We start from the raw sequence: 17953 nt of genomic DNA, 5'->3' as shown, positions 1-17953 counted from the left end.
ACATCTTCCCCTGAGACCTAGAACTTTCTTCAGGGCCCACAGCGACCTTTCCACAAATATCTGAACCGTGCACTGCGGGGTAAAGAACTGCACTAGGCCCCGTGTCCCTGGGTTCAGATCTGGGTTACCCATGTCACCTAGCTGGTCACACTCCTTCACCTCTCTGTGTCTCACTTTCTTCATGAAAACTGGGGGAAAGAGCAGCCCCTCTTCCGGGCATGGGGACATGGGTGGGGTGACACACAGAGGCCCTGTGGACGGTGCCTGGGAAGCTCCCCACCGGCCGCGCCCTCCCTGAGCTGTTGACACTCTCTCCCCGCGGCCCCCGCCCTCCAGCCTCACGTACAGGCAGTACCAGCATCCGAGTGAGGGAGTGACTTTCTGCCCAGCTCTGCCGCCTCCGCCCAGGTCCGGCGCCCCAGGTCTCGGGGTTCAGAGCCTCTCCACCCGGAGCCCGGGGCACCCAGAGTCGAGCCTTCCTTTCCACTCGCAGGGCTGGAGGCGAGGTCAACATGGGCCCTCGGCCAGGTCCACGGTCCCTCTGGCTGATCCAGCCAGTTCCCAGACGCTCCCCTTTCCTCTCTGGCTTCTCTGCCATGCCGGCCTCGGTGGAATCTTCTAAGGACAAGCTCTGTCCATGGGGACGGAGCTCTTCTTCTCAAATCCCTTTGACCGATCCCCCAGGTCTTCAAGATGAAGTCCAGACCCCCGGGGCTGGCCCTGCAGACCACACGCTGTGGTCCCAACCCGTGGTTCAGGCATCTCAACGCGCCATCCTCAGTGGTCCCTTCCGTCCTCCGGGGTGTGTCCGCCTGCCAGTTAGCCCCATGCGGGTGGGGACGGGCCCCTCACTCACTCCTGGCAGCCCCTCCCCTGGCACATGGCCCTCATCTTCCACCACCCAGACACACTTGATCCACTTTTCCACCCAGCTCCAAATCTGACCAGCTTTTCCTCATCTCCTGGCTTCAAACAGGGGCCCTCCTGCAGTCAGGGCTGCAAGACCTTCCTTTATGTTGGTTTTAGCTGTTCTCCAACGTCTTGGCTTGGCCTGGTCCCCTCTGAGTCCTCACCCCTGTGCTCAGAGATGTTTATGAAATAATTGTGGGCAGTTTGCTACGTAGAAGGGCCAAGATCTGGCCTCGCCGCCAGCATAATAAACAAGGAGGGTTTATATAAATAAAGCAAGGATGCCGTGATCTCCAGCCGTCAACTGGGATGAGAAATGCTACTCTACGATGTTCTACTGCCAAGGCGAAATGAAAAGACCATCTTTTTTTTTCCTGAAGAGCCCCAATTCTGGTGATAACCGTGCTTTCAAAGCTAGGAAGCTAACTGGGTTCATTTTCACTCCAGTTCACTGGTCATGAACTGCCGCTACTGTTTTCACTACTATTTTAAGTGAAGACCTGACACAGGAGCCAGAGCGCGGCTGTCAGAGTGGGTCACAGACAGCTGAGGCCACCGCGGTGACTCACTGTCTGGCATGTGCCTAATCACTGGCTCCATGTTCCCAGTGCAATGCGGAAACTAGGACAACAATACACCACTCAGAGGCTGCATTCTTCGAAATAAGCTATTGTTTCCACTGCTGTGATACCACCCTGTATTTCACAAACGAGAGTGTTTGAAGCTATGGTCCTAAGTGAATGTTTTCCCAAGCCGCGTTACAAGTTGACACAATGGACCATAATTTCAGGTTTAGGCTTTTACGTTCACTTGCGGGGAGCGGAGATGTAAAAACTTTGTATGCCCTTTTATAGAATCTGGAGACAGGACATGCGGCTGAACGTGGGCTGGAAGGCCCGTCATCCAGATCCAACAGGGAGGTCAAGGTGCACATCTGCTTTTGTGTACACAGCGAGGGCCCAGTGGGCCGTGGGAGGTGGTAGGGGGCATCCCCCCCACCCCGGGCTGGAGGAGCAGCAGACACAGAGGCAGGTTTGACCTCCCAATTACCATTACTTTCCTGTAGCAAAAAAACAGAGTCAAGAGGAAGTTTGTCAACACAACTAATATTGTTGAACACCTATTTATCTCAAGTTACTGAGCTTGGAGTGGCGGTTGACTAAGCTCTGAGATGTTTCCTGGGAAAGACAGACTTTTCAAAATTTAGATTGTCTACGGAATCTGACTCTACCGGGGAATGTGTAAATCCTCTGGGTTTTTCCGTTTGGATCAGCAAAGTGTCTTCATTTCCCGACACTTTCCCCAGTGGATCTACAGACTTGCTCGGTATTTTACCTCATTTCCAAACATATGTTTTTCAGGAAATCATCCTATGGTGTTATTTCGCAGAGGGGAGTCTATGGAGCAGCTGCTCAAACACATGTGAGACATCGCTGACTGTGTTCCACGCTGAAGCTAGATTATTTATTTTATATTCTCTTTAATGGGTAAAGGATGTCACGCAATGACGCTGGACACAGCTTAGGTTTAGAGCAAAGACCTCCTCCACAATCCTTCACTGCAACAGCAGTCAGGAGACCCCAATCCAATCACAGGCTGCGCCACCATCTCCATATCAGTCACGACAAGACCAAGGATGACAGGGTGCCCAGGTCCAAGTGGCACCAAGAGGTGCCTTTGAAGACCTTGTTGTGCCACCTGCCATCCTTTACACCCACACCCTCATCATGGAGGTGACCGGACAGCAGCAAACCACTGGCTCCTTCCTCAAAATCCCCAGCCTGCAACATCAGGACCTCCTGCAGGGCAACAGGTGGTCACTACCACACGTTGACAAATGAAAAGGGACGTAAGTGAAACCTGGTGCAAAGCTGTTTCTCCCAATGATATATCACTTCCGCACGTAGAAAATAAATGAAAACATGTTTCAATGCCAATGCCTATTTAGCATTATAAAAACACTCCCTACCTAGTCTACATATAATAAATGCTGGAGAGGGTGTGGAAAAAAAAGGGAACCCTCCTGCGCTGTTGGTGGGAATGTAAATTGGTGCAGCCACCATAGAAAACAGTCTGGAGATTCCTTAAAAAATTAAAAATAGAGCTACCATATGATCCAGCAATCCCACTCCTGGACATGTATCCGGAGAAAACTCTAATTCGAAAAGATACATGCACCTCAGTGTTCAATAGCCAGGACATGGACGCAACTTAAATGTCCATCAACAGAGGAATGGATAAAGAAGATGTGGTACATATATACAATGGAATATTAGCCCTAAAAAAGAATGAAATAATGCCATTTGCAGCAACATGGATGGACCTAGAGATTATCATGCTAAGTAAGTCAGACAAAGACAAATGTCATGACATCGTTTATATGTGGAACCTAAAAAAAAAAAAAAAAAGATGCAAATGAACTTATTTGTAAAACAAAAAGAGACCCACAGACATAGAAAACAAACTTACTTACTGTTACCAAAGGGGAAGTGGTGGGGAGGGATAAATTAGGAGTATGGGATTAACATACACACACTATTATATATAAAATACGGAAACAACAAGGACCCACTGGATAGCACAGGGAACTCTACTCAATATTTTATAATAACCTATAAGGGAAAAGAATCTGAAAAAAATACGTATATGTATAACTGAATCACTTTGCTGTACACCTGAAACTAACACAACATTGTAAATCAACTATACTTCAATTAAAAAAAAAAAAAACGAAACACTCCCTACCTATATAACAATGTTATGAGAATGAAGTGTGCACCCCTCCCGCACACGAGTGTATTATTAAAACCAGCCCAGTTTAAAAACAAGTCACCCATTAACCTTGCCAGGTAAAGTCTAAATGCTGACATACGAATACCTATCATTTTCAACTCAGAAAATGAGAAGTAAACAGCAAGAAAACATTCCAAACATAATTTCCCCCTGGGGTTGCCATTCAGATGCCTTGTCTAAAAAGCAATGTTTTCCACAGACCGACAGTGAACATAAAGAGAGAAAGGACATATTCTTCCAACTTCGGATGTGTCATTTATCAGTTATAACTGACAGAAGGAAAGGATTCCACACAGGTTAAGTAAAGCTTCACAAAGCAGGATAAGTTATTTGTGTGAGTGTGACTAAAAACAAGCTTAGAAGAAAACACACCAAGGAATGATGGGCTGGCACAGACCCTGGGGGGCTAAGAGCACCTGTACAGGGACCTTCACGACACTAAGGTGCCCCCAGGTGGGCGCTCAGTCAATTCCACCTGATGACGATGGCGATCCTTTCCACCTATGAGGCCCCTTGGCATCAGCTGCAGGACCGAGCAGCATCAGCGCCGCCCTGAGGACCACCCGGGATATCCCGCCTCCTAGCTCCTCCGTGCTGGGAGGCCAGAGATGGGGGACATTAACCCCAGGAGCGCCCACCTCTGACGCCCACCCACCCGCAGGAGGTGGGCGGTGAAAGCTGCCCGGCTTACTGTGACACTCACAGCATGACCCACGGTCGGGCCAAGGCCGCCCACAAAAAATCACACCCCCAGCCCTGTGAGTCTGGGTCTGAGTAGCTTCTACTTTGAGGGCAGCCCGTCTGTGGGGCAGAGGAGAGCCCTGCGCTTTCCCAAAACCTACGGGCACAAGACGCAGTGAGCTGGGTCAACAGCCTGGGCCAAGGGAGGTGCTGAAACGTCTATTAATTCCTAAGCCAGGAGAGGCAGAATGTCTTGCTTGGGGAGAAGTCTGCATTCGAGGTGTCACGTTAACTCACAAACACGCTGTCTGCGCCCCACAAGAGCTGGGACCCCACCCCACTTACCTTTCCCAAAACAACACCCCACCCGGGCGACTCAGGGTTGCACATCTGGAGACCTATCAACATCGCTACCATCAGGTGGGTAACGTCGTGGGTCCCACACACATGCAAGAAGCCACCCGGATGCTGACAAGGGGACTGTTTCTTCAGAAAAATGCCCTTGAGAAACGCAGGTGGTTCGGAAACGGTCCAGGGACATCACCTGCGGAAACCAGATGGTGGCTTTAGCCAACGGGACTTGGGAAACTATGTCCCAGGCCTCTACTCTGTGTGGTGGGTGAGCTCAGGGTGAGGGGCAGGACACCAGCCTGGAGTCTTCAGCCATGTGACGATCTCACCCATAAGCTGTAGAGAGAAGTACATCCACCAACTCTGGAGCACCGATGGGGGTCCAACCTCCTGGGGCGGGGCTGGTGACGCCTGTCCTGTCAGCTGGAAAACATTAGTATCACGGATGACTAAAAGGCTGAAATGATGCAGGTCCTCGCGAAAAGTATTTCTGTTTCCTCCTTGAAGAAAAATGTCCAACCCCAAAGGCAGCATTCCAAAAACGTGAGACATGATGGTCCGTGAAAAAAGAATTGACGAAGAACAAGGAAATGCTTTACACTGAAATCTTTTTCAATGTAAATTCATCTCGTTCCCAAACTAGTTTTCATTACTTTTCTGAATGTGGTAGAATTCCCCCCCTAACCTCATTCGGGACACACTCTTCATCTGTGGATCACTGCATGGAAACCAGGCAACGGCACCTGAGAAGTGGTGGGGGAGGGCAGGGGGAGTGACGTAGGGCGGGTAGGGCAGGAAAGACACTCAGCTTCATGACCCCCAGAAACACCTCTCTTTTTTTTTTTTTTTTTTTTCCCGGTACGTGGGCCTCTCACCATTGCGGCCTCTCCCGTTGCGGAGCACAGGCTCCGGACGCGCAGGCCCAGCGGCCATGGCTCACGGGCCCAGCCGCTCCGCGGCATGTGGCATCTTCCAGGACCGGGGCACGAACCCGTGTCCCCTGCATCGGCAGGCGGACTCTCAACCACTGCGCCACCAGGGAGACCCAGGGAACACCTCTTTTTAAAAGGTTTTTTTTTTTTTAATTGAAGTATAGTTGATTTTCAATGTTGTGTTAATTTCTGCTGTACAGCAAAGTGACTGAGTTATACATATATATATATATACACATTCTTTTTCAAATGCTTTTCCATGATGGTTTATCCCAGGATATTGAAGACAGTTCCCTGTGCTCTACAGTAGGACCTTGTTGTCTATCCATCCTCTATATAACCGTTTGTATCTGCTGACCCCAACCTCCCACTCCATCCCTCCCCCCCTCCCCCTCCCCCTCCCCCTCCCCCTGGGCAACCACCGCTTTTTAAATCCACCGACAGGTCTGCGGAGCGCTCCTCCTGTGTGTGATGCTGTCCAGACACTGTTAACCACCGAGATGTAAGAAGGGGTTTAGACACAGCGTCAGAGGGAGAAAGTTTTCAAGCCAACTGCATGTGATAATTATAGTCAGCAAGACAGACGGGCCGGCAGACGGGTGGGGAGTTCTGGCCGGGCGCTACTCTCAGCGGCCAATGTCTAGATTGTGGCCACAGTGAATCAGTCTCTTTCCAACCTAACGGCTTGTTTATTGAACATTAGTGGATTCTGCTCCTAATTAATAGGGTTCGGGCCAACACAACTATCAATATGTTTGAAGTCTCAGGAATTAGCCACGGGAACACAAGTCTACACTTTTGCTGTATTATCACTCCCACCTGAGTTATTTTTATTCTTTTTTTTTTTTTTTTTTTTTTTTCTTTTTGCGGTATGCGGGCCTCTCACTGTTGTGGCCTCTCCCGTTGCGGAGCACAGGCTCCGGATGCGCAGGCCCAGCGGCCATGGCTCACGGGCCCAGCCGCTCCGCGGCATATGGGATCCTCCCAGACCGGGGCACGAACCCGCATCCCCTGCATCGGCAGGCGGACTCTCAACCACTGCGCCACCAGGGAGGCCCCTGAGTTATTTTTAAATTCCACTCCCTAAACATCAGGTTTGCAAAAACTGCCAGAATCTGATTTGGGAGTCTGCTACTTTGCCCAGTGCTGGGAGTGAGCTTCAACATCACGTCACCACCACCTGCGCACACACGCGCACGCGCGCGCACGCGCACGCGCACACACACTCGCGTTCACAGCCCGTTTTCCCAAGTCTCCTAACTCAGTTTGCTACCTAAGCATTTAATCATTCAAGCCACTTCCACGTAACCGGAGGGTCAACACATCTGGTCCACGCCCTGAGCCGAGGGCCGAACGGAGCACAGATGCCGAGACAAACGCTTGGCAGGGGCTCCGCACCCTTCCTGCCATCCCTTTCCCAACCCACCCAACTTCCCAGGCTGGAACCCTGATTCTCCTGCTGCGGCCACCCCGGGGGCCCAGGCTGGGAAATCCTCCTCCCTGCCCCCCCCCCACCTTTTCAGGCTGGTGCCCGTTCTGAACAAGACGAAGTGAGTAGGGCACCCGTAACAGGAACAGAGACATCGTAAAAAGCAAGCTGTTGGTGCCCTGATCTGTTCCAAATGAAGCCATGGGGTCAGGGCCAGGCTGGTGCATGGGGCTCTCCTGGAAGGCCCTGGGTTGGTGTCACTACCATCCAGAGATGCCAGCTGCCCAGCAGGCGCTGTCACAGACCCACAGCCACACTGTGGAGGAAACCCTGCACCACGGCTGTGAGGGATGCTCAGAGCAAACTAAGGCCACGTTGCCAGCAGAGGCCCAGGAGCCGCCAGGGGCCCCCAGTCTGAAGAAACTGGGGGTCCCCCAGGACCCTGGAGGAGGGGGAGAAGCAGGGACACCTGCCTGGTCTGCCCACTTTCACCTCAGCTCCCCCCACTCCCCACAGAGAGTCAGAGGGTCGAGCACACTAGCAACGACGCCGGGAAGCTCCCTGATCCTGTCCCCCCGTCCTCCAAGACTGTAAAGGACCAGGTGATGAGAACACAGCCAGCGGCCAGCACGCTGGAAACAGGAGCTCTTGGGCGCTGCTGGTGGGAACGCCAGACGGCGCAGCTGTTGTGTAAAGCAGGACGGCGATTCCCAAAAAGTTAAATACAGAACTGCCTACAGTCCAGCAATCCCACTCCGGGGAGGATATGGGGGAGGGAGTCAAAGCAGAGACGGGTATCTGCAGTCTCACGCCCAGAGGAGCATCCTTCACAGCAGCCAGCGGTGGAGGCCAAAGTGTCCACTGACGAGTGCTGTGATTACACTTTCAGCCTTAAAAAGGAAGGAAATTCCGACACCTGCTACCACATGGAGGAACCCTGAGGACGTTCTGCTAGGCTACATAAGCCAGTTACAGAAAGAGAAATACTGTATGAGTCCACCTAGAGGAGTCAAATCCACGGAGACAGAAAGTAGGATGGTGGCGCCAGGAGCTGGGGGAAGGGGATGGGGAGTGACCGTTTGATGGATACAGAGCTTCCGTTTGGGCAGAAAAAGATCATGGAGCTGGAGGTGGTGACGCCTGCACAGCAATGTGAACGGACTTTTTGCCACTGAGCTGTACCAATGGTAAATGCTATATCGTGTAAATTTTACAATGATAAAAACAAAGCCTGGCTCAACAGACACGAGCAAAGGGAAAGGGCACCTCCAAGTAAAGGGCACGGCCCTCTCCCTCCCCCACCTCAGGCTGGGCCGGGGCAGATGGATCCTGTCCCCGGGCCCCGGCAGAGCCCCCAGACAGGGAGAAGCAGGTCCCCTGTGACTTGGCATCTTGTCTTAGCCTGTTCGGGCTGCTGTGACAAAACACCACAGACTGGGTGGCTTCTAAGCAACAGTCGTGTATTGCTCGCAGTTCTGGAGGATGGAAGGCCGAAGTCGGGGTGCTGGCGTGGTTCCGGGGGGGGCCCTATTCCGGGTCGCAGACTTCTCACTGTACCGCCACACGGTGTTAAGGGCCAAGGGAGCGCTCAGGGTGTCCTTTATAAGGGCGCTAATCCTAATCCCAATTATGAGGGCCCCACCCCAGAAGCCCACCTCCTAATATCACCACCTTGGAGGTTAGGAATTCAACATGTTAATTTGGGAGGGACACAGACATTCAGACCACAGCAGGACTTCCACAGACTTTCATCTCCTCTCTCAGCCACCATCACTTTGCATCGTCTAACACTGTCACTCTAGTTCCACAAAATCAGACGTCCAACACATCCCAAGTCTGCAAAGGCAGGATGGCACAGCTGGCAAGCCCAGTCGGAGTGGATCGGGCTGAATGGTGTAGTAACAACTGACCTTTCTGTTGTCCTATAGTCTGGCAAAAGCAAGATGAAGCAGCCAGTTTTTAAAAGGTCAGTTTTGACAAAAGAAGGGTCTATAATTTCTGGGAACACTTCTGATCCTAAGATTTTAGATCTCATGTGAGTCTTGAGCTCATCTTATCCAATACCCTCCACGAATCACGGGGAAGCAGGGCTCATTTACAGAATCGCAGCTGTACATTGTGTCCTGTGCCACAAAGTTATGACCCAATTTGTCACCAGGTAGCATCCCTGCCCGCCAGGAGCTCGTAAGTCAGAGGGTCAAAGACGAGTAAATGGAAACCCACATGAGGGTTTCCTACAGGGGAATCACCACTGCCACAAGAGGCGAAGGTCAGGGCTCTCATCCGAGACCGGAGGAGGGGTCTCGAGGGCCTTCGATGGAGCCCCCAGCTGCAGCTGGGGGAAGGAGCAGCAACCACCTAGGAAAGGAGAAGAAAAGCCCACGGGCCACAGGGAGAGAGCAAGTCTGAGAAAGCAGGGCACAGTCTGATTCGGGAAGGATAAGGCGGCAGAGAAAAAAGAAGAGACTGGAACTGCATGCCCTCTAGGGCGCCACTGGCCACACCTGGCTGTTGACATTTAAATGAATGAAAATTGAAGAAAGTGAAAAATTCAGCTCCACATTTCAAGTGCTCAGTGGCTCCTGGACTGGACACAGATACAGAGCATCCTTATCCTCACAGAGTTTCGTGGGACAGCACTGGGCTGGGAAACAGGCAGGAGCCACCCCAGGACAGGCCAGCAGGCTCGGCTCAGAAGGTCAGTTTAATCCTGCACAAGTGACACCAGGACCCAAGTCTTCTTATTCCTGAGCCCGTTTTCCTTCCACCAAGCCTTTGATAGGAGAAAGTCAAACAGGATTAACGACCAAGCACAAGGCATTCTAGATTAGGGAGATACCCGTCTGGCCCAGTCAGGGTGCGAGCATGTCCACGTGTGTCCACACGTGTCCAGGGAGAGAGACAGCCTGCTGCCCTCGTCTGGAGGGAGGGGAGAGTGTCCCTAAGACAACGGTTCCTAGTCTGAGACCTTGGACAACACAGTGGGAAGGAAGCGGGGGAGCAATGAACCAGGACTCCTGCTCTATCTGGCTCAACTTTGGGAATTTGTGTCAGTTTTTTTCAAAACGGATAAGGACTTCAGTGATCTTTCTAAAGCAATCAGTGTCTCTTAAAAAGGTAACATTTGGTTTGGCAGAGGTGGGGATTGGATCTACAACAGGGTTTGTGAGAAAGTGTTTGTGGACGGGGAACCTGTCTCATCAAATGTACCTCAATAAAATACCTCTTAGCCGTTGCTTGAAAAGCTTTTCCTTTAATTTTTAAATAGAAATGTTTCTGGCTGTGGAATTTATTCTAATTGAACTTGACCTGTAGAAGACACGGTCCTGGCAAGCAACAGCTCAGCACCTAATTAGGGGACAAATGGAAGTCTGTGAAAACCCTCAAGGCTGCAGGGTGCCCCCAGCCGGGGAAGTGAGCGTCCTCATTTCTGAAGTGGGGGACCATCCCTGAGATGGACGGGAGGAAATGTAGATGCTGCCGAAGACCCACCAGAGTACGTAGCAAAATCTACTTTAGAATAAACACCATTAGGTCTTGAAAACAATTACCATCACTAGCTGCGTATAAAAGCAAATGAAACCATATAAAGTATTGATATAAGTCAGAAAAAAAGTTGAATACTATGACTGGAAGAGACAGGTAAAAAATAAAGAACTATGGGAACATGAAGGAAAAGCGATAAAAGACACTGCCATCCACTCAGGGGCTGAAAGCCAGCAAGTGGTCCTGGACAATGAACACTGCAGTGACAAGGTGAAAGTGAGGAAGCAAAGGTACAAAATGGTGGGGGGTAGGGGAGAGATTTAAAATTCGCTTAAAAGAAAATCATAAAAGAGTAAAAAGGCGTATTATCACTATGTCAATAACATACATCAATATTCAATGGCTTAAGTCAAGGAAAAAATACAGAGATGAAGATATATAAAAGCCTTCAGTGGATCATGAAATATCAAATCTATATTCTGTTACAGTAGAGAGCAACTGAAAAAATGTACAACTAAAATTACCCAAAACATACAGTCCACAGACCCCACAATTATATGCGGATGGGGAGAGAATAAAGGGGTGCAGGAAACATAATAAATACACAAACTCTCCACTAAATGTTTTTATTTAGTTCAAGTCCAAATCACAACCAACTGCTCCTGTTTTAAATTTGCACATCCTCAGTCTAAACATTACTTTGGTGTCAAATATCTCGGCTCACTTTTTAAAACTGATGGTCAATTAAAAATTTAAATGTAATGATAAATTTAATAACAAAGCACAAAAGGCCTAGAGACCTAAACTGCTCATTGCTGTGCAGACAGCCTATAATCACCGTTTTCTTAATAATTATGGAAGCATTCCCGGGTGTTCAGAAATCACTTCACTTCCCAGGTCCCAAATTAAAGAGGCCACTGGACCCAGACCTGCATGCACATGGGGGTGTCACTTGCCTGCACCTACCCGATAATAATCAACTCTGCTGGCGCCACAAAAGTCAGGCAGGGACGGACAGAGGAGGGACTGCAGGCCGCCGTGCCCAGAGTCAGGAGAAGCCAGCGCAGTACAAACGTCATTACACCAAATTTAATCGTATATTAGCTTCACCTTCATTATACAACCACCGAGAAATACTTACAGCGCTCTGAGATTATTTGCTATTGTAACAGGGAAATGTCCAACTCCTCTTACGTGTTAAGAAAATTTTAAGAAAAACTATAATTACAAAAGAATAAAATTCCTAGGCTTCCTTTCCACTTTATATCAAACAATAACTTTGACATTCTTAAATGAACTGCCAACATAACGTCTAAAAGATACAGCTCAAATTAAATGGGAAAAGTTTAATGCAGCCAATAATTAGACACACTGTCATTTTTAAGGATGTAAACACATTTTCTAACACATTAGCCAAAAGCCTAGAAACCTTAAAAAAAAAAAAAAAAAAAAAAGGCCTAGAAGCCTAAACCTGTTATTATGGGGCACACCTGTTAATATTTTATTATCTCTGTATGCTCGTGAGAGGTGAGGTAGGCAATGCTGAGCTGGCCACCCAAGTTTACGGTCGGGAGTAGCGGCCTCCTATACTGAACTCTACGTTGGGTGTTGAAAGGACTCAAGTAGCTCAGGTTACCCACTTGAATTAATATTTTAAAAATTATTTCTTGTTCTAATAACTTGATTAAATGAAGACGAATTTATGCAGAAAAAGGATTACCAGCTATGTCTTCAGGAAGCACACTTTTTGATGAGACTGACTAGCAAACTTCCACTGGTTTTTACATGAGCACACTGCCTGAATGCAGTCAATGGTCAAAGGCACCAGCTGTTTAGACATTTCATGGCACTGGAGACTATTTTATTGTACAGAAATACGTGTTTCTGCCATAGGGAAAAAAAATTAACCAGTATCCTACCAAACTCACTGATGTTCTGCCTCTTATTCATATAGGGTCCAGTGGGACCGTAAACCCTGTGTCCATCACCAACTACTGGGATGGGTCTCACACATACTCAAACTACAAGTAAGCCAATAAACTTTGTCTTAAGTGGACTTAAAGATATTTTAAAACCTCATCCAAAGGTAATTTACCTTTACTTGCATTCTAGAATATTCCATCAATTATGATACCTCAACTGAGCTCTGAAATTCCTAAAAAGTCACATCAGGTCTGACTGTTAGTTTTTGCATATGTCTTCTTTCCTAAAAGAATACTTACCCCAGACAGTTTTAAGTTCGTCTTAAGTTATGATTTTAATGAAATTACTAGGAAAAACCTATACTTTCAATCCAACTAAAATGTATACTTGTGTTCTCAAGAAAGATAACGAATAACTCTGCATTAATAATGTAGGCAGACACACGGTGGGTGAGTTTACACTCACTAAGTCCTCCGGCCCTTCAGTAATCCTCAAGAAGGGCTGTCATACACCGTATCTTATAATGTGAAATCTCCTTAATCCACTGTCCCCCATCCAGCCCATTACAAGGAAAAGTGCCAGTTTCAGTGAACGAAAACAAATTCGTTACATCAGTTATCTGCTATCGTGCAGAGAAGCGATAACTTACCGAAAGTGGGATTGGATAACCAATCATGGCAGTGTCAGAGAAAAACAAATTCCCCGGAGTACGTGGCAAGCACTGCCTTATTCTCAGGCAACACAGGAACCAGTCAGAGAGATGAGACTGTAATTTCGGTGAAGAACCAACAGAAGCTGACTACCACCAATAATGTACCAAAGCCAAAATTTTCACAGCTGTATCTTTCCTTTCTGGTAGGCAACCGATACACCTAAATCATATAAAACATTCAAAAAAACCCAAGACCATTTCTTTCCTCTGATTTTAAGCACGTTGATATTTGCTTGACTTCCCTAAAATGTACTAAAACAAATGACAAATGATACAATAATGGGGAATAATAGACTTAAAAGCACTATGTCTACATTTCTTGGACAAAGATGTTCAAACAAGCAGATCAGAGGCTCTGGATGTGAGTGTGGGCACAGGACCAAATGCATCAATAATAACAATCTCAGTTTTGTTACCATATCCACAGCGAAAGTCCTTAGTCTCCCTGGACATGAAGGCCAGCCGGAGCTCTGCAAAGCCCTGTGAACCAGACCCAGGGTGACTGCCCTCTCGCTTACACAGTACCAGCCTGGAAAGAGGGCCCAATTCTTAGGGCTCCCCGTTTCACTTCTACAATCAGATTCCTTTCAAGGATCTCACAGATAGTTTTTGGATACCGTTTCACTGGCCTCTTAAATGTTCTCTGCTTCAAATATATTTCTAAGGTAGTTTTGCCAAAAAACGATTCCGTCTCCTTAAACGGGCTCATTAAATAAGCTCCGAAGACGGCAGATTTAGAGGCAATTCTGTTTCACATTTCTCTAAGTCATTTTGCAGTGACCACTGCCATGAAAAAGGATTTCCCACGTGTATTTTCTTTGCGGGAGATTTGTTTATTCAAACGTAATTACATAACCACTAAGCGTCCTGCAAAAAAAAAAAAAAAGTTCTTTTTAACATTCCTCAGCCTCGGGATTATTTGATTTGCTAACCTGGCTCACTTTTTCCTGGCATTAAAGGGAGAGTTAAAAAAAAAAAAAAAAAGCCAGTTTTTGAAAACCTTTTGCGCACTTGGGCAGCACCGCGGCCTATGGGCACACGCGGGCAGGATGAGTCAGTGGGATACACTGCAAAGAAATGAGATTAGTTGTCCCCAAAGCTGCCTCGCTGGAGACCAGTTGCTAGAGGGGAACGTGGGCCCCTTCGGTAAGCAGGTGCAGGGCCCACCCCAGGCACTCATTCCATTTGCAGGACTCATCACACATTTGCTCCAGGCCCGTAAGACAGTTCGCAGGTCCTGGGTGCGCCCCGCGGAGAAGCAAGGCAGCCGCAAGCAGAGCGCGCAACGTTGCAGCGCAGCGGCCGCCAGGCCCCGTGGGGTCGTGCAAGGTTCAAATTCCGCCTCAGGATCCGGTTAAAGAGCAGGCTTACTTTTCTTGTATTAGGGAAGTCACTCTTTCTGCGAGTAAAATGTGAACGTGACATGCAATGCACACACGCGAGGTGTGGGGATGGAAAACAGACCCCGCGAAAGTTTGGGCAGGGGCACGACCCCGCCAGCCGGGATGGGAGCCCCGACTATACTCCGATGCTGGGGTCCCTGACGCGGGCCCGGCCCGCCCCGCCTGTGCCCTGTGCAGGGGAGCCCCGAAAAGCCAGCCGGGGCGGGGGAGCAGCGGTCAGGAGAACCTCCAGGGCAGTGCCCTCTACACAGCCCTCCCGAGACCGCGGCACCCAGGCGCCTCCGGGGGCCCGGAACCTGTTCCCCTTCCTTTTGGGGGGAAGGTAGAGCGGACGGTGGGGCGGGGTGCCGTGCCGGGTGCGGGGTGACCAGACTGGAACGCGGGCGGGAACCGGGCAAGTCAGCGACAGGGCTGGGGGCCGGGGCCGAGTCTCCACTGCCTTCCTCCACCCCCCCGCCGGTGAGCCCTCGCGGGTGGCAGAGGAAGGCTTGGGGCTCGGTGGGGCTCTGCCCGCGGGGACCCCCCCAAAGGGAGCGCGCCCACAAACGCACCCACGCGAAAAGCTCCCGGCCGGGCCTCGGCCTGACACTGTTACCCGGGCAACGACCCGGGAGCACAAAGTACACAACCCCCTTCCCTCGCGGGGCACGGGCCCGCGGGCCGGAGAGGGGCGCCCCCGTCCCGAGCGCGCGCCGTGCGGGCGCGGGCGTCCGAGCCGAGCGGAGCCCGGAGCCGCTTACCCGGTCGGGGGCTTGGCCGCCGAGGCGCGCGGCGCGTCCATGGAGCCGGCGGGCGGGGAGCGCGGGCGGCGCTCGGGCCCCGCGAGTCAGGCGCTCGCAGCCGCCGCCGCCGCCCTCATTCACTTTTTCCGCGCTGACCCATCGTCCTCCCTCGCGGGCCGGCGGAGGACAGCAGCGGGGCCGGGACGACGGAAGGGGCTGGAACCGACCCGCGCGGGCGGGAGCGCGGGCCGCGCGGGGAGGGGCCGGCGCGGGGCGGGGGCGCCGGGAGTAAGGTGCGCCGCGCCCCCGGGAGCACCGCCCCCGCCGCCGCCGCCGCGCGCCTCCCGAGCGGCGGACCCGGCCCGCGGCGCGCGTCCGGGACAGGGGCCCGGCGGCACCGGCGCCCGGGGGCGACTCCCGGCCCGCCGCCGCGCCGCCGCCCGCTTCCCCCGGACCTCCGGGCCCCGGGAGCGCGCCGCGCCGCGGCGGGGAGGAGCTGCGGAGGGGGAAGCACCTGGCAGTGGCGGGGCCCGGCGAGGGCGAGGTGGGCGGACCGGCGGGAGGACTGAGGTTGACGATCGAGGAGTGAGTGAGCGGTGCCAGGCTCGCTGCCCTGGAACCCAACAGAACCTCCATCCGGGCAACGGAGCTCCGGTCTCAAAGTGGGTGCCTGACCTGCAGCATCTGGGAGCCGGCTAGAAATGCAGATTCGGGCCCCGCCCCGGCGTCCGGAGCCGGAAGCTGCGGGCGCTGGAGCCGGCCCGGAGGTGCGCCCTGAGCTCGGGTGGGCGCGCGCTCGACTTTGCCTAGTTGTTCTCGAGGCGCCGCGGTCGCGCTGCCCCGCGGTGGGTCCGAGTGCTGGCCGCGGGCAGAAATGCCAGCAGAGGTAGCCCGCGGAGGGCCCAGAGCAAGCCAGCCAGAGGCCCCCGATCTGGCGAGCTTCACCCCACATGCCTCCTAACCCACCCCAAAGCCACAAAAGGGATCTGGGCTAGTGCGAAAGTCTGACTAACAGAAATGACTCTTTGCTGTGTTTCCAACGACTAGACTAAAAGGCGAGAAGTGAGCCTGCAGGGATCGGTGTCGGAGGAGGTGCTACTTCGGATCTTAAACTTGGATGAGGAATCCCGAGGCCATCTTGAGCCGTCCTCCCGCTACCCTCCAGCTTTCCCATTAACGAAGCGGGGGCGGGGGCCGGTCTAGACACAGAATGCGAAGTCCTTGCCCAGACCTGAAAGGCCTTAAGTGCTGAGGCCGGGACGCCCACCCAGAAGCCTCTTCCTACCTCTGCTCTCGGCCTCGGAGCCCAGCGCCCTGCGGCTCAGCACCCCCGGCTCTGCCCACCTCAGGTCTCTGCCTGGGATGCTCTGCCAAGGGATTGCCCGCCTGCACCGTCCCACCCTGCGGTGCCTGCTCAGATACCGTACCACCTCCCCAGGGAGGCCCTCCCGGAGCCCTCTGTGTGAAAGCACAGACTTAGTATTGCTCCGCTTGTCCTGAGTTCTTTTTCTTCCAAGCATTTATCATTCTGTTTGTATATATATCAACAGTATATATATTTTAGTATATATTTGTTGTTTGCATGTATTTAAATGTTTGTTTATATTTATAAAGAACTGTTTATGCTTGCATTATAAACAAAATGTTGCTTATATATGAATGTATATATAAATTTTGTTTATATAAGTATATAAACAATTATGGGTGCGTACATTATAAATCAGTGCAATATACACATATAAGTACATCTCATATTCAGCATGTTTCTGGCCATCTGTCTCCTCGCCTAGAATTTGATCTCAGTGAGTGTTGGGCCTTTGTCTGTTTCATGCATCACTGGACCCCCAGTATCTAGGACAGTGCCTGGCAGGTGGAGGGGGTGCTCCATAAAATAACCAGTGCACTGAATGAATGAGTCTCCACGACTCCTTCCCCCTCTAGGTCTGGGGGTCAGGAGTCCCTCCTTGATCTAGACACCACATGGGAAAGCACAGCCTGGGAGGGGCCAGAGCCGGGAAGTGGACCAAGGATTGTGGCCTGGAGCCTGCTGAGGATACAGGAGGAAGTGCCACTCATGGTTCACAGGTGACTGGAGGGCCTGGGACTGTGGCAGAAGGAGTGGGGGTGAGGAATAGCCCAGTGTCCCCGTGGAGAAGGGGGTCAGAGCAGGTAGCTGTTTCTCAGCCAGACAGTCAACGTCCTAGAAAAATTAATAGGTGGAGGCGGTCTCCCACCTCCAGGCTGAGGTTCAAGTCGCTCTCATGGGATAGAGGCCTGGGAGGACCCAGAGGCCTGGACACCTCTGATTCCAGGAGGGCCACCGGGCATCTCAGACCCCGAAACCCAACAGGCACCTCTGTCCAGGAGTGGGGTGGAAGGCAAGGGCTGGGAAGAAATGCCACAAGGAGGCGGGGGTGGGGGGGGCGACAGGATCAGACCTGCCACTCCACCGGAATGGTGGGTGGAGCTCCCAAGGCCCTCAGGGGAGAGTTCCAGTGGCAGGCCTGGAAGTCTCCTGGGTCAGCTGTGAAGGAGGGGCACAGAGCCTGGGAGGCAGGAAAGCAGTTTCTCTGTTTGCAACCCAAACTTCCCTTACCGTGAGGATCCCTGCA

At 51.6% G+C, this 17953-nt stretch overlaps 1 protein-coding gene across 13 annotated transcripts in view; it reads right to left on the bottom strand.

The window, feature by feature from the left end:
• The window catches only part of COBL (cordon-bleu WH2 repeat protein), a 257272-nt gene extending 240708 nt beyond the window's left edge, over positions 1-16564 (bottom strand). For 7 of the 13 annotated variants that reach the window (XM_082632720.1, XM_082632724.1, XM_082632718.1 and 4 more), the window contains exon 1: positions 15856-16564. In XM_082632720.1, coding sequence (XP_082488846.1) covers positions 15856-15977 — 122 coding nt within the window. In that variant the 5' untranslated portion in view covers positions 15978-16564. Of the gene's footprint in view, positions 1-15359; positions 15596-15855 lie in introns of those variants that run through there. The other 6 variants (XM_082632730.1, XM_082632728.1, XM_082632719.1 and 3 more) reach the window with 4 other exon arrangements.
• Between the last annotated feature and the right edge of the window lie 1389 nt (positions 16565-17953).

Source organism: Mesoplodon mirus, assembly GCF_964341445.2.
Source record: "Mesoplodon mirus genome assembly, chromosome: 9".
NCBI classification, from domain to species: domain Eukaryota; kingdom Metazoa; phylum Chordata; class Mammalia; order Artiodactyla; family Ziphiidae; genus Mesoplodon; species Mesoplodon mirus.
This window is presented reverse-complemented; position numbering and strand designations above follow the sequence as displayed.